Source organism: Nipponia nippon, unplaced genomic scaffold, assembly GCF_047370975.1.
Source record: "Nipponia nippon isolate SJK-2023a ecotype South Korea unplaced genomic scaffold, ASM4737097v1 scaffold_1, whole genome shotgun sequence".
NCBI lineage: Eukaryota > Metazoa > Chordata > Aves > Pelecaniformes > Threskiornithidae > Nipponia > Nipponia nippon.
Genome location: NW_028262290.1, coordinates 164,393,277 through 164,408,621, shown reverse-complemented (window position 1 = coordinate 164,408,621; position 15,345 = coordinate 164,393,277). Strand labels below are relative to the sequence as shown.

Sequence of the window (15,345 nt, the reverse complement as noted above, 5' to 3'; positions counted from 1 at the left end):
ACTGGACCATCATCAGTAACTTCTAATGTCAACAGGATTATTGTAACATCATTGTCCAGAGAACAACTCATGATAATGTGCTCAAAACAATAGGATTTTGTTGTCACAAGTTTTATTAAACATGGAAGCTAGGCTCTGCCTATTCACTGTTCCTTGTGCCAGGTGGTCCTGGAGACCTAAATCCCCACTAACCAGACTTGCTCTTTTTTGCAGAATTGCCTGTGAGAATCAGCAAACCTTTGGCAGACATCAGTGTGACTCAGAAGGACAAGGTCACATTCGAGTGTGAGCTGTCCAGGCCCAACGTTGATGTTAAGTGGTTGAAGGTACAGCATTTGTCGTATAGTGGTATTTTAATTTCTGACTTCTCTGGAAGGGAATGAGAGCCTTTAATTTCACCTCCAGGGGATGTGAGTCTGAGCCTTTGCTATACAGCTCTTAGTATTAGTTTCTTGTCCTTATGTTCTTTTACTGGCCCAGTTCATCACTCTCGGTGTTATTTATTTACTAGGTGCATTTATCAGGTTGAAAGTTAAACTTCTCTTAAGTTTATAGTGAACTCCTGAGCTGTTTTTGCGCAGAATGTGGGCTCTGCTGTTGATAGCAGTGCAGTTTTTTGCTTTACTTCATGCCTAGCAGTTCTCACCCAGGATTTACAGCCTCATTGGAAACTGTGATTTAAGGTGAAGCCTCAATTCCCTTTCACCTGACAATCATTTTGGAGATCAGCTCAGGCATTTCATGAACCTTCCTTGAGGCTCAGCTGATACTTCCCTTAAATGGGGATAACAGCATTTCTTCAAGGTAATCTCTGAAAAGGCTTATTGCCAACCCTGTACGGTGCCTTAAGCCTTCAAATAGGTGTCGTAGGTTGACCAAAAGTTATGCATGTTCTGCAGCCATTCCTACTTCTGGAAAACTTTGCACTGTGCTTAAGTTTCAGCATATGTTGCAGTAAGCACAGCTCTGTTAAGTCCAATGAGACCTGTGAATTAAGCACAGATCTGAATGTTTGTTTTGCTTGGTGCAGACATAGAAGAGTTGATGGTGATCTGATTTGGCTTTTCCCCTTCTAGGATGGGAAGGAGATCCGACAAAGTAAAAAAGTGGGGATTATTTCCCAGGGAAATAAGAGAAGCCTCATTATTCACAAGTGTGAATATGAAGACCAGGGAACCTATACATGCGAAGCAGCTGAAGACAAGACATCAGCTACCCTAAAGGTTCATGGTATGTTTGACTGAAGTAGGAAATGACATCTACTGCAGTATTTTTGACTGCACAGCAAGAAATTCTTTGTGTATTTTGCAATTACTCATTTTGGATAACTTTCCCTTCCTAGTGAGAAAGTGCTGGCAGTGCTGTCCTGTGCTGGCTCTATCCTTAGAGGAGTATTTCTGGAAGAGGTTCTGACTTAGTTTTCTATTTATCATAAGTGATTTCTGTTCTCTGGAATTTGAATGGTGTTTCTAGATTGGCAAGTTAGCAAATACCGGGGAGCCTGGCACAAAGCAGGGATTAAACGGCTGCTATGCACATGGTTTGGTTTAGCTTCTGCCATTGTCACAGGGGGACTTTGGCCAAATAGAAACTGGACGAGCCCTGGGTATGATCTCAAGATGTGCCCTACTTATTATGTTGTAAATGTTAAGGAAAATGTCAGGATTTCTGACTGCATCTCTCCTTTATGCTCAAGACAGTTTTTTCCCTCTGTGTGTTGCACTGTGCAACCGGTTAAGTGCCAGATGTGTTTTGTCACCAGACTCTGAAGCACCAGGGCTAAGCTAGTGCTGAAGGCCAGTTACTGAACGGACAGGTCTGCTGTACCCTGGCAGATGTTATTTTTCCAGAGGAGCATCTGAAAAGGCAGATCAGCTCGCTCTTATTGCTTACTAGATGCTGTCCTCATGTGGCCACTTGGGTTCAGCAATGTCTTCATGAACATCTATGCTGTTCCATTGCTCTGTTGAACTCTCCCTTTTCTCCCTGCCTTCATGATTGGGATGGGTTGCTATTTGAATGCTGGCTGGTTTGTATCTGAGCTCTGGTCCAGAGGCTGATCTGAGGTGTATCGAGGTCTTCCCTTTTAAAAGGAAAGGGCTGCAGTAGCACAGAAATATGGGTCAGTTCTGACATAAGTTAGTGCAAAGCTGCAGTTAAAGAGGATTATACGGAGTTCAGGGGACTGAAGCAAAGGTATCTCCTGGGCACAACATGTGGCTGAGGTCCCTCTGGCTGATACAGTCCAGACACACGAGCACGGGAGTAAAAGGAGAGCATGCAGAGAAGCATGTGAATGAGACAGGTTTATAGTGACACAAGAGATTGTAGGCTTGTGTTTAGTTTTCCTTGGCAGATTTTCTTTCATTAATATGCTTAACTTCTTTTAAAACCTGTATAAAGTTCTGGCATCCATAAAATCCTCTTGTAGTGAGCTCCACTGTGGCTGGTGTTTCTACCTGTAGGTTCAAAAGTAAAATGTATTCACTGTATTGAAGAGCCAAAACACCCAGGAAGGGAGGCTGGTCTAGAATAAAACACAATCCCATTTTTTCCATGCAAGTATGCAGAAGGTAAACACACCACACTCAGCTATGGAGAAACCCCAAATAAATATTTGTCTCTATGATTTCACAGCCCGAGATATCAAGATTGTTAAACCACTGGAAGATGTGGAAGTGAACGAATATGAGAGTGCGTCTTTCATCTGTGAGATTTCACATGATGAGGTCCAAACCCAATGGTACAAAAATGACAACAAGCTGAAGGCTGCCGACAATATTAGAATGCGTCAAGATGGTAGGTTGGAAAAGGGGGATCTCATTCTTGAATGGGGGTGGGTTGGAGTAGGTGCTGGTATGGGAGACCAGGCAGAAGGGTCTGACCTTCAAAATCAAGTTAAGAAGGCTTAGCAGAGAGTTCCCCTTTTGTTTTGGGGCTGCAGCTAGGCTGGGACAGTGACACGGTGGGAACTTTTAGTTAGGCAAATCTGGTGTCATCCCACTATCCCATGCTGCCAACAGCAGGTAGGAATTTGTATCATCTGAGAGTGGGTGGGATCCTTCTGTGTCAAGTACTTTCCAGATGGTGGGGACCACATTCAGTCAGTACTTGAAGGAGCTGAGGTTAGGTTATTCTTTGATACAGGGACACAGACATAGAGGAATGGTCGGCCTTGCTGCTGTGAGAGTGGGTGATGATGCACTAAAACCAGATGAGCGATGCTCAACCTGGCAGTGCGCCTTGGAGAGTGAAGCTGTTTGCTCAGGGGAAGCCATGTCTGGTTGTGTGTCTGTTCTCAGGAAAGACCTATTCGCTGACTTACACGCGTGTCCAAGTTGAAGATGCAGCAGAGATCAAATTTGTAGCAGAAAAGGCAGAATCTCGTGCCCAGCTTACTGTAAAAGGTAATTATACTTTTCATGCCAATACTGCTTAAGCTCTCTCATGTTACAAACCAACTTCCCTCACTTTTAATGTGAAGAAGGTTAAACAACACCTAAAGCTTTCAGGGAAAGAGAAACTCCTGCCTACCTTACTGCATGTGAAATATCAACCTGGGAATTTACTTTTGCTAAATAACAGAGTTTATTTTCTCAGGCAGTTGGTTTTGTACCTTAAGACATTAAAAGTCACTTTTGAACTTCGAGGAAGAAAAAGCTGTAGCTTGACTTTCTCCTGCATTTTCTTTCTGGTGCATGTTTAAAAAGAATACAGTATTGTTCTGTGTTTAACTTAAACAGTGTGATAGAGACAGAGAGAAGGAAAGCATTTGAATTAACACACTGATGAGGAGCTCAGGAAATCTGAGCTCAGCCCCTGGCTTTGCCATAGCACTGCTGTGTGGTGTTGAGTAAATTACCTATTGTCTCTGCAGTTCAGCCATCCAAGTGGTAAAACAGGGATAAAAAGTTTTCCTTTCTTTAGCTCTTCCCTTGCTGTGTGCTAGTTGAGTGCTTAGCATAGTGGGGATTCTTGTCACCATCACATAGAAGAAATATTGCTAATGAGTTTTTAATTGGCACTTTTCATGGAAACTGTAGTGATTATTCCACCTTTTTTTTTTTTTTTTTTTTTACTCCTTTTAGAGCTGCCTGTAAAAATTGTGAAGCCTTTGCGAGATAAGATTGCTCTTGAAAAACATCGGGGATTCCTGGAGTGCCAGGTGTCTCGTGCCAATGCCAAAGTTAAATGGTATAAAAAGGACATTGAAATTCACCCTAGTGACAAATACGAAATTGTGAGCGATGGTGTCTACCGGAAACTCATCATCAATGATGCAGATTATGAAGATGAGGACACGTACACTTGTGATGCATTTGATGACAAAAGCAGCGCTAATTTCTTTGTTGAAGGTAGTAAACTGTTTTTTCCTCTGTGGGATGCATCGGAAGGACTGGCTGATTCAAAAAGCCCTGGTCATTTACTTTGAAAACAAAATACCACTTAAAAAGTATTTTAATTCAGTGTTGATTTATTCTGAAGTCCATTGATATTGAAACCTTTTAGGATTATAAGTGCAGGAACATCCTGTAAAATGAATACATGATATATTCTCCTAGGAAAGTGATGAAATTCCTGTTCCAGAGAATTTTATCAGATATGCTGGAGAAAGTTTGTTGTTCAGAGAAGTTGCTGTAGCTAACCAAAGTCTTTCCTATTATCAACATTTACATTTCAGTGAACCTTCTTTTCCATTTTATAGTGCCAAATGTTTGACATCAGGATAGGAAGGTGGTTTTAGAAATAGGACTGGGAATCAGGAGATCTGGATTCCCTTGAGTCTGTGTCACACTCTCACTGTCTGACCTGTGACCAGCAATATATGTTTTTATAGAAAAAAAGGATGTTTTAAGGCCTTTTGAGCCAACAAGTGCAGTATTCAAATGCAGAAAAGATGGCATGAGTGTGCAGGATGCTAATGAGAGAGTTCTTTCATGACTCCTAAATCCCTGCTTTCTCATTCCATCCTTCATCCAGAACAATCCATTAGTATTGTAAAGGAGTTGTGTGACGAGGATGTGACTGAGCCTGAAGAAGCCAAGTTTGATTGTGAGATATCCATTCCATCTGTGAAACCCCCCAAATGGTCTCTACGTGGAGAAGTCCTACAGGCTGGCAGAAACATTATCATGCAGCAAGAAGGCACCATTCACCGGCTGACAATACTGAAAACCAGCGCTGATATGACAGGCACCATTCAGTTCTCCATTGGCAAATCAAAATCCACAGCAAATCTGCGTGTCAGAGGTAATGTGGTTATGTCCTGTTTTGAATTAGATCATGAGAGATCCTTCCTCTCACAGTCCCTGGAAAGTAATTTTTCATACGTACTGTCTAATGTTCAGGCTCCACTGGCTGGGGTCTTGGAAATGTATGGAAGATCTGCTTAGTTCCCAATTACAAGTTGTTGGGTGCATGAAATGAGACATCAATGTCTTAGGAAGGCATCTGATTAAAAGAGTTTGGTGTGCCTGGTATTCAAACCTCATATTCAATTCTATTGATCTAAGACTGGTTTTTGCCTTTTTTTCCTCTTGACTTTACCAATGAGGACAAAACAGACAACGTTTGCCAGGAGAGTTTATTTTGTGCCATTTCTGAACTAGACAAGTTTGATAGCTCATTTACTTAATCCACTTTGTCATTGACTTGATTTGGGACGAAGCTTCAAGGCTTTTTATCTTCTGCTGTCACCATTGTAAATATCTCCAATCATATCCTGAAGTCCTTGTTTTGTCTTTAATTTGCTCTTACTTGAATAAAAACCTCAATTAGAGAGCAATTCAGTAAGCACTGACCCAGAACTGGACCATGCATTTGGTAGTCAATATATAGTATTATCTTATAGAAACCAGCATTCCCTATAGATCATCATGATGTTTTAGCTTCAAAGCGCATCAGCTCTGTAACAGAAACTTGTAGCACCATCTGAGCAGTTCACAAAACAGTTGTGAACGGTATACATGAAATAAATTGGCATGAAATACAGATTAGAAAGTTTCCTCTTCTTCAGATTGATCCTTTCTTCTTTCCCAACCCTGCTTTGCAGATTACCACATACAGATCACCAGGAAGATGGAGGACAAGACAGCTCTGGAGCGCCATTCAGTCATCCTGTCCTGTGACTTCAGGCCTTCTCCAAAGGTTGTGAAGTGGTTCAAGGGCCACACACCCATCGAGCCCTCCGAGAAGTACAAAATCAAGCGGGAGGAGCATTCAGCAGAGCTCAAGATTTTGAAGGTGAAGCCCGAAGATGCTGGCGTGTACAAGTGCAGGGCTGGAAACGCCGAGACTGAAGCCACACTGACCGTTGAAGGTATGAGCAGTTGGCAGCAGGGAGGATTGCCTGTTGCATAGATATAAGGAAGAAATTTTTTATGATGACAGTGTTGAAACACTGGCACAGGTTGCCCAGAGAGGCGGTAGATGTCCCATCCCTGAAAACATTCAAGGTCAGGTTGGACTGGGCTCTGAGCAACCTGATCCAGTTGAAGATGTCCCTGCTCATTGCAGGGGGGGTTGGACTAGATGACCTTTAAAGGTCCCTTCCAACCCAAACCATTCTATGATTTTATACCTTTATGGTTCAGTATTTCACTCTGTTCTTCTCTTCTTGAGTAGGGGTAGATTCCCACAGTTCTTTCCTGCTAATTTTATATAAATGCAATATCTTAAGTGAACTGACTGTATTATGCACTGTGCTGATATTCCGTGATACTGAAATCCAGCACTTTACCATGAAGTAGGTAATGCATGTGGAAGGGCACCATCTGGGTAAGGCAGAAATTCATGCGTCTTTCTCAAGGCACGTTATTTTCCTTTTTATCTGAGGAACTAGAACTCTTTGGTACTTGCTAAAAATGTCCTTTATGTGAAACTGCTACAGACCTCTGATTCTGGTGATTTTGGTTGTGGTTTTCATTTCCTGGCCACTGTCAGCTTTTATATCTGCTATATATTTGCTAGTCACAATGATGTTCTACCTCATCCTGGTATGGCACTGTTTTTAGCCAGTTCTTCACCTCTGGTGAAACTGTAAGAAAAGGTGATCACTGGGTCACTTTCAGCAAGACTTGGAGGTGACCCATGGAATCATTTCCAGAAGTCCAGGAAGCAGCTTTTGGTAACAGTTTGGCCTTGAAGAGGTTCATCCAAATGACAAAATTATTTAATACTCCCCAAACCCTCTTCTGAGTTAGCTAGTCCTTGAGAAACGGCATTTCATGGGTGGAGAAGCTGCAAAGAGAAACCTCTGGCCAAGGACTGGGAGGGAAAATTAACTTCCTGTTGCTCCCTAAACCTAAGCAAGTTGCTTAATCTCTTTGTACTTCTTGTTTGTGACCAAACCCATTGCCTTCATCTCATCCTCTGTGTTTCCCTGGTAGTGAGTCAGGGATAATTTAGTTATAATGTGCTTGTGTGTGTGCAGTCATGAGCACTCAGGGACTGGAGCTCTGTGGAGTATTTAGGCATCACTGTAATGTCATTGCCATTTTAGAAAGACTTACTTATTTTTTAAATTAAAAAGAAAAAAAAAAAAAAGCAAAATGTGTTAAAAGAGAATTGAGGGCTCTGGACAAAACAGACTTTTCAATGGATGCTTTTTGTTGGACCAGTTGCAGAACCAAGTAAATGAAATGTAATGACCCATGGTGTACAGGAGACCAGACTAAATCATCTAAAATTCTAACCACTATGAAATCTATTTGTGGTAATAGTACTGATTTATGGTGACAGTGGTGATGGTGCACCTTGGTTTCCTACAGCCCGCAATGTAGAAGTACTCAAACACCTGCAGGACGTGGAAATTGAAGAAGAGAGTTCCGCTGTTTTCTCCTGCGAGCTGTCCCACGATGATGAGGATGTGGAATGGTTCCTCAATGGCACCCTCCTTTACACCAACAATTTCAACGACATCAGGAACGTTGGCAATTGCTACATGCTGACGATGAAGCAGGTCAAGCCTGAGGATGCTGGCACAGTGACGATGAAGTCGGACAAGGTGTCGGAGACCGTGCGTCTGAAGGTGATAGGTGGGTTGTGATCACACTCCTCCTGAATGTAAATCAGAGAAGTGAAAGAGCTCTTATTTACTATACCCATGCAGCAATCCTGCTTGCAAGCTTCACCTCTCTGGGACTGAGTAATAGGGATACAGGGGTTTTCTTCCAGCGTAAGTTTCTACTGTAGCTCCTGATTTTTCTGAGGAAGACTGTTTTGATGTCCTGACAAAACTTTCCATAGTTCTTTATCATGCTTTTACTTATCGTGATAATCTAAAGAGCAATTTCCTTTACTTGTAGGTCTCTTCAGTAGTATATAGTCTATAAACTCCTATTTCTAAAGATTTTTGTCTGCAAGGAGATGAGTTTCAGTGTACTTCCAAGGGTAGGGCACATCTTCAGTATATCAGTTCTGGAGTTGGACTGAATCAGCGAAGGGAAGTCAGTTTGCTGCTGTCCTTTGTCTTAGATGTGTGACCAAACTTTGAGTTGTTGTGGTCTAACATGTCCTTGTGCATCAGCTAAGCCACAGTAAATTGTGTGAATTATTTTAGGCATGTTAGAAACGTGAGGTAAATGTCTTGCCAAAATTTCAAAATCACATTTTGTTTAGCAACAGACCCGTACATGCATGCTCAGGTAAATCATACTGATTTGTTATCCTAAATTAACTCCTCCTTGTATCGGGAAACATGAGTGGGAAATATTCTGATCTGTTTTCTGAAAATCAGAGTCTGATGTTGTCCATGCCCTCTTAGAGAATAATCTCTCTGATTTCCTTAGCATTTTGCCTCCTGATCATGACTAATTTGTTCTTCCCAAGTGTCTGACTAATTTAACTCTTTTGCTCTATCCACTCAGAGTCTGAAGGATTTTCTCTTCCTTCTTTCTTTTATATCTGGTAAAAAATTTCACCCATATAAATATCCTCTGTGTCAAATATATTTTAAGTTAGATAAAGGGAATTAATAAAACAAAGAAGCAAGAGCAAAAATGTTCAGGAGAGTGAGGAGAATGTGCAGCAGATCCTTTTATTGCTGCTCCTGCTGCATGAATCCTGCTTCATGAAAAGGCACTGCCAGCTCTCTGGCTTTAGAAGACCTACATCCCAATTAACTTCTCTTCACACATTTTTCTTCTAACCACCTGACCCCTTTCCCACTTGTAGACTGCTGCAATGAGAAAGGATGCTCCCAGAGAACATTTTCTGCTCCTCCACGATGCAGAGAAGGGCTTCCTTAAACCTGGTCTATCTTGTTGAGTAGCTATTCCATAGAAGTGTGAAGCGGTCCCTCTGGCCTTCACTGAGGCCCTACGTGCCTGCTCAAAGCCCCATTCCCTGTGATGGGATGTCCTGTGCCTGTCAGATGCCCTAACACAGAGGAAAAAGGAGTCCTTGCAGTCTCACAGGTGTGCAGTTGTAAGAGAGACAATGATTACAGCACTGAATATCACTCCCCATCCGTGGCAATGCAGGCTGCCTCTCTCCTTCCATGCATCCTCCCATTAATAAATTCTGATTTTTCTAACACTCCTTCCAATCATGAGATGTGAGACTGCTTTAGGTTCTGCATTGGAATCATCAGCATTGCCAAGGGCTCACTTAAGCTCTCTTTAAATATTTGGTAGCAATTGAAAATGTCTCAACTTTAAATATCCTGGCTGTTCTCTGTTTTGCCCATTAACCTTCAGAGAAGCCTGCTGTCTTCATGAAGTCCTTGGACGATGTTTTTGGTGAGGAGCGAGGTGTGATTAAACTGGAATGTGAAGTCTCCAAAGAGAAGGTCAAACCTGTTTGGAAAAAGGATGGTGTGCAGCTCACTTCTGGTAACAAGTATGAGCAGATACAGTCTGGGAAGACCCTGTGCCTCCTTATCCATGACCTTGAAAAGACAGATGCAGGTTTATACACATGTGATATTGGCACCGATGTTGCCAAGTCAAAGGTCAGCGTTCAGGGTAAGTATTTTAGACAATGGCCAGTCAAGGGGTGCTGCATAAACGGGTGGGCTTGGTCACTTTCTCTCACACCTATGCCTCCATGAGCCTCACGTAACATGGTGATGTCTGAATAATCCCTGTTACTCTTTGACATAAGTATATCTGGTGTTTCAGTGAAAATCACGTGTCAAGAATGTAGCGACAATGTTTCCTTCGTGAACATTCCTAGGGTGCAGAAATTCTCCTAGAAGAGCAAATAATTTCTCAAGAAAAAACCCAAAACACACACACAAAAAAAAAAAAACTGAGCAGCTTGTGTTTCACAGTTTTGAGCTATTAATTCAGAGTTCGTTGTGGGAACACAAAAGTAGTATGATGGTGTCTATTCAAGAACCCAGCAGTTCAGCCTGTCCTCTAATCCTTGAAGCTGCTTGGAGGAAAAAGAAGTGTTCATGGCTTTCAAACTCATGTTGATAGAGACAAATTTGAATTTGTCTGATTTGAACACCAGGAGGGGTAGGATGGTAACAAATTAACAAATACTAACATCCTATTTCTCATATCGTCACAGAGAAAAACCTCACACAACGTCCCAGAGGCTTCCTGTCTGACAGATTTTCTCCCCTCTAGCTCATTGAATCTTGACTCTTGTCCACCAAGTGAGCTGTTCTCCATGCAGTCCTTTCAGAGCAAAGCCAGGAGATTCACATCTCTCTTTTCTATAGCTTTGTGGTGATTCTGAGCAGACAATGTCTGAGAAATCCTTCCCATGTCAAACACATCTGTAAGGAATGCAGTGCTGTCCTGACAATCCAGTAGATAAACCGTTCTGATGAGCTAAAAATGTCAATACTACTACTCATGTCAATCGTAAAAGTCTTCTCCTTGTATTAACCTAGTTTTTGTCTTCCAGAACTGAACATTGGCATCACCAAACGGCTGAAGAACACCGAAATCCAGGAGGGAGAAGATTGCACTTTTGAGTGTATTTTGTCCCATGAAAGCATTGACGACTTCAACTGGACGCTGAACGGGAGTAAAGTGGAAAGTGGTGGGCGATTTAAAGCCTCTAACGTGGGTCGGAAATATACGCTCAATATCAAAAACGTGATTCCTGATGATGCTGGGGAAGTAATTTTCACTGCCCGTGGTCTAACCTCCAAGGCTTCTCTTGTTGTGAAAGGTAATGAGATCAGAAAGGTTCTGGGGTTTGATTTCTTGGGTGCCTTTTCATAAAGTATGTCAGTAAACCATGAAGACAAACTCTTGTGATCAAAGTGAATAGCAGACTTCTCTGAGCCTTGAAGCACTGGCAGTTTTCCTTAAAAACGAGTGAAAGAATGGAAGTTTTTATAGGTATTTGAGAACTGCAGAACACACCGGGTGGTGTAACTCTACGGACAATCACTACCTAGACTGTGTGCATCAGAGATAATCACCCAAGGCTCCCTGGGTAGTCAGTGGAAAGAAGAAATAGGTAGCTTTCAGACATAGTTCATCATCTGCATTTAGACCTATTTAGGTCAAAATAAATTATTCCTTGAAGTCTGTTGCCTTTACTTAGATCACTGCTGGCTGTAGAGCAGCCCTGGAGGGCCTCTGCTACATATCTCTATAGCATGGATGTCTGTATTTAGTGAGATAGATCCCACCATAACTGCACGCCTACAGTGACTTCAGTGACAGCAAAATGACGTCCCCTGAAATGAGTGCCATCAGGGCAAGTCCTCAGTTCCTGTAAGCAATCATTAATATTCACTGAGAGCCCATAACTGCAATTCATATGTACTAAAGAGCAAGACTGCTTTTTCCCTCTGTTCCCGAACATGATATGAATCATTCATTGGGGAATGTGAAAACTTGTCGGATATTCGAATTGCAAAAACTCCAACTATATAGTGATCATGATTTTTATTCAAAGCTCCTTTTTTTTTTTTTCTTCCCCTTTTCAGAAAAACCTACTGAGGTTACAAAACAGCTGGAGGATAAAACATCAGCAGCGGGGCAGGACATCAGCCTGAGCTGTGAATTGTCAAAACCTGATGTGAGCATCAGGTGGTACAAGGATGGCAAAGCAATCCGAAAAAGCCAGAAATATGACTTGCACCAAGAGGGAACACGAGCCATTCTAATAATCCATGATTCCACGGTCAAAGACAGCGGGGAGTACACCTGTGAGACAGAGGTCTCTAAAACAAAAGCCAAGGTCACAGTGCAAGGTCAGTTGAAGCATGCATAGGGGCTGGCACGTACAGCAGTTGGGGTAAATAACTACAGCTTGTGCAAGATGTTTTTCTCTTCTATCTCCCTAAACAGGATCAATTTTTAGTTTTCAAAAAATGCCATGGATTAAAAGCTTTTTTTTTTTAAAAAAACCTCTGAAAAAACACCTTGTAGGTACTGAAGAATCTTATGTGCTATGTAATGAGCCGATCAACACTGGCAATTTGAAGTAGTCTTTTTTTGAATGTGAGTGATCAAAACTGTATGTGGTCTGCAAGATGAGACCTCACCAGTACCTGTACAATGGCATTAAACTTCCCTGGAAATATTTTACCTGATATGTCCCATGACAGCAGGTGGAGCTGGTGATCTTAGATCCATTCCATCTGATAGGATGAGAGGAAATGGTCTCAAGCTGCACCAGGGGAGGTTTAGATTGGGCACTAGGAAAAACTTCTTCACTGAAAGGGTAGTCAAGCATTGGACCAGGCTGCCCAGGGAAGTGGTTGAGTCTCCATCCCTGGAGGTATTTAAAAGAAGGATAGACGTGGTGCTTAGGGACATGGTTTAGTGGTGGCCTTCGGAGTGTTAGATTAATGGTTGGACTTGATGATCTTAAGGGTCTCTTCCAATCTAAATGTTTCTATGATTCCATATTCTGTGATTCTACAAGTGGGGGCAGAGGGGATTCAAGACCAAGCTGTATGCTCAGGACTTGTTTGGGTAACGAATCTTTCTCTGCCTCTATCTTTTTTTCTTTTTTTTCCCCTTCCAGAAAAACCTAATTATTTTGTCAAGGAACTTTCAGACCTGAAAGCTGATGAAAGTGGAACTGCAGTTTTTATGTGCCAGACGGAGAAAGCTGCATCCTCTGTGGTCTGGAGGAAAGGCATAGCTGAACTCAGGGTTAGCAAGAAATATGAGATCACACAAAAAGGACAAGTCTTGCAGCTGACAATAAATAACTTGGAGAAAAGTGACAGTGACACTTACACCTGTGACATTGGTGATGCCCAGTCCAGAGCCAAGCTAGTCGTGCAAGGTATGCATGAGAGGAATATGATTGTACATCCTGTTTCACCACTAGGAAACCTTATATGCATAGGTAGATCTATTTCTCAGCATATAGGTAGCAGATCTACTGATTTCTGGCTTTGAGTCACGATGTACGTACGCTGCACAGGGCATGTGGACAAAAATATAGCAACAGGGAGCTGGACATGTAGAGCAATTTGTCGATTTGAAGCAATTACACCTGGAGTACTTTGGGTATGATTTAAAACCCAAAATGCTGATGTGAGGAGAGGCTGGTGTTCCTGTGTGAACATATGATGGATATGATTCAGAGTGCCTGCTATTAGATGAGGGAAAAATTATTCTGCCTCCAGGCTCTTTTCTTTTCTCCATGTCCCTTGATGCCTCTTTCAGCAGTGGTTTCTAAGAGGGCATCGGTGAATGAGCTGTCCAGGGATCTTTAAGTGCTTAATGTCCCTCTGTGCCTTAGACATGAGTTACACCCTCCAGCTGAAGAGTACAACCCAAGCAGCTTTTGTTTGATGCTACAGGCAGAAAATAAGTTGCGGTGGCCAATGCTAACAGCAGGGCAGCGTTTAAGGGGAAGGAGCGAGTTCTGGTTTTTACTGCTCCTCACAGTTTCCTCGCTGGAGCCCCAACTCGGAGAAATTCTTCAGCTGAAATAGATGAAGCAATGAAGAGAATAAGAGGAATAATTCAAGAATATTTGCATAGAGATGCAGTGGCAGTGTCCGCTTATTATTATAGCTAGTTATTAAAGACTAAGGGGGTAAAGCCAGACTCCTCCACCTCTGATCATCTGCTAGAGCAGCCTTGAGAACAAAATTGTTCTTAATCCCCATCATGGCCTCGGGATCTGAGCTACCTGAAGTTGCTGTGAGGTTTCTAACATCTGAGTGAAAAAAATACTTTTCTGTCACAAAGCTCAAGAGAAAAGTAAAAATTCCCTGTACTGGTTTTGTAAGTAGGAACAACATCGGATATATCTTTGTATACAGTGATAACCTTATTTTATTTATTTATTTATAGTTAGGTGTATCTCTGTCTATATCTATACAGGCAGGTTTTCAGGGCTGTTGTCTTGTTTATTTTTACTAAAGCTGCAGTCAGACACTCTCCCCGCTTCCCACTGTGTTTACGGTTGGACTAAGCTCAAAGAAGGTGGGGGCCGAGTGGTCCTATCCCATAGAAAGCAAGAAAGCTCTAGAAAAACAGAGGGGCTGTCATGGGAGGGATCATCTGCTTAGTGATGTCTAGAGCCCAATGATGCTGTCAGAGATGCATCCTTTCAGCCTTTCCAGGTCCTTTCATTAGGAGAAACTTTAGAACACTGCATTTGCATTGTGCTGGCTACTTGTTCTGCTATATGTGTTCTGGTGCTTTGAAATTGTCTTCATCCTATTTTGGTGTGTGTCCTGTAGATATTATCTGCCTGTGGATGGTTTTTGTGTTCAATAACAGGGGAATTGTGTTTCAGTCTTCCGTACCATGAACGTATTTCTTGAAATACTCATGTGGGAAATCTTGGAGTTTTCCATATCGATTTTCACGCTAGAAACTGAAGATTCCAATAATTGATGTGTCTATGTTCCTTTCAGGCCAAAAAGTGCTAATAACAGAAGACCTGGAAGATGTCACTGTGTTAGAAGGGGAATCTGCCATGTTCAAATGCAGAATCTCTCCTGTAGACTATAGCAAAGTGCAGTGGTTTTTGGATAAAACCCCGCTCCATACCAATGAACTTAATGAGATCCAGTCTCAGCCTGGTGGATATCACTTGCTAACATTGAAAAAACTCTCTCTGAAGGACTCGGGGGTCATTACATTTGAAGCTGGTGATAAGAAAACCTCTGCCAGTTTGGTTGTTAAAGGTAATTCAATCATAAAACTGCAGGAGAGGAAAGAATGTGTAGAAATATCTATGGGTTAATGTGGGTAGGTGAAAAAAAGAACAAAAATGTTACAAATTTGGCCCCATCATATGTATATCTGTAGATGTTCAATAATAGCATTATCTATATAATGAAGCTAGGGCTGGGGAATTAACACTTTGTAATCCTGGACAACTCTCGGTGTGTTTGTTGGACGTTAGATGGGAATGTTATATGTAGTGATGGTACATTGGATGCCTTGTCCAGTT

General features: G+C 42.0%; 1 protein-coding gene across 5 annotated transcripts in view; it reads left to right on the top strand.

Moving 5' to 3' along the window:
* Positions 1–15,345, top strand: part of OBSCN (obscurin, cytoskeletal calmodulin and titin-interacting RhoGEF) — a 196,106-nt gene that overhangs the window by 59,894 nt on the left and 120,867 nt on the right. For all 5 annotated transcript variants that reach the window (XM_087731710.1, XM_087731701.1, XM_087731692.1 and 2 more), the window contains 13 exons: positions 214–326; positions 1,077–1,230; positions 2,638–2,799; positions 3,303–3,407; positions 4,089–4,355; positions 4,981–5,250; positions 6,053–6,319; positions 7,770–8,036; positions 9,699–9,965; positions 10,861–11,130; positions 11,900–12,166; positions 12,946–13,212; positions 14,804–15,076. In XM_087731710.1, coding sequence (XP_087587836.1) covers positions 214–326; positions 1,077–1,230; positions 2,638–2,799; positions 3,303–3,407; positions 4,089–4,355; positions 4,981–5,250; positions 6,053–6,319; positions 7,770–8,036; positions 9,699–9,965; positions 10,861–11,130; positions 11,900–12,166; positions 12,946–13,212; positions 14,804–15,076 — 2,949 coding nt within the window. The remainder of the gene's footprint in view (positions 1–213; positions 327–1,076; positions 1,231–2,637; positions 2,800–3,302; positions 3,408–4,088; positions 4,356–4,980; positions 5,251–6,052; positions 6,320–7,769; positions 8,037–9,698; positions 9,966–10,860; positions 11,131–11,899; positions 12,167–12,945; positions 13,213–14,803; positions 15,077–15,345) is intronic.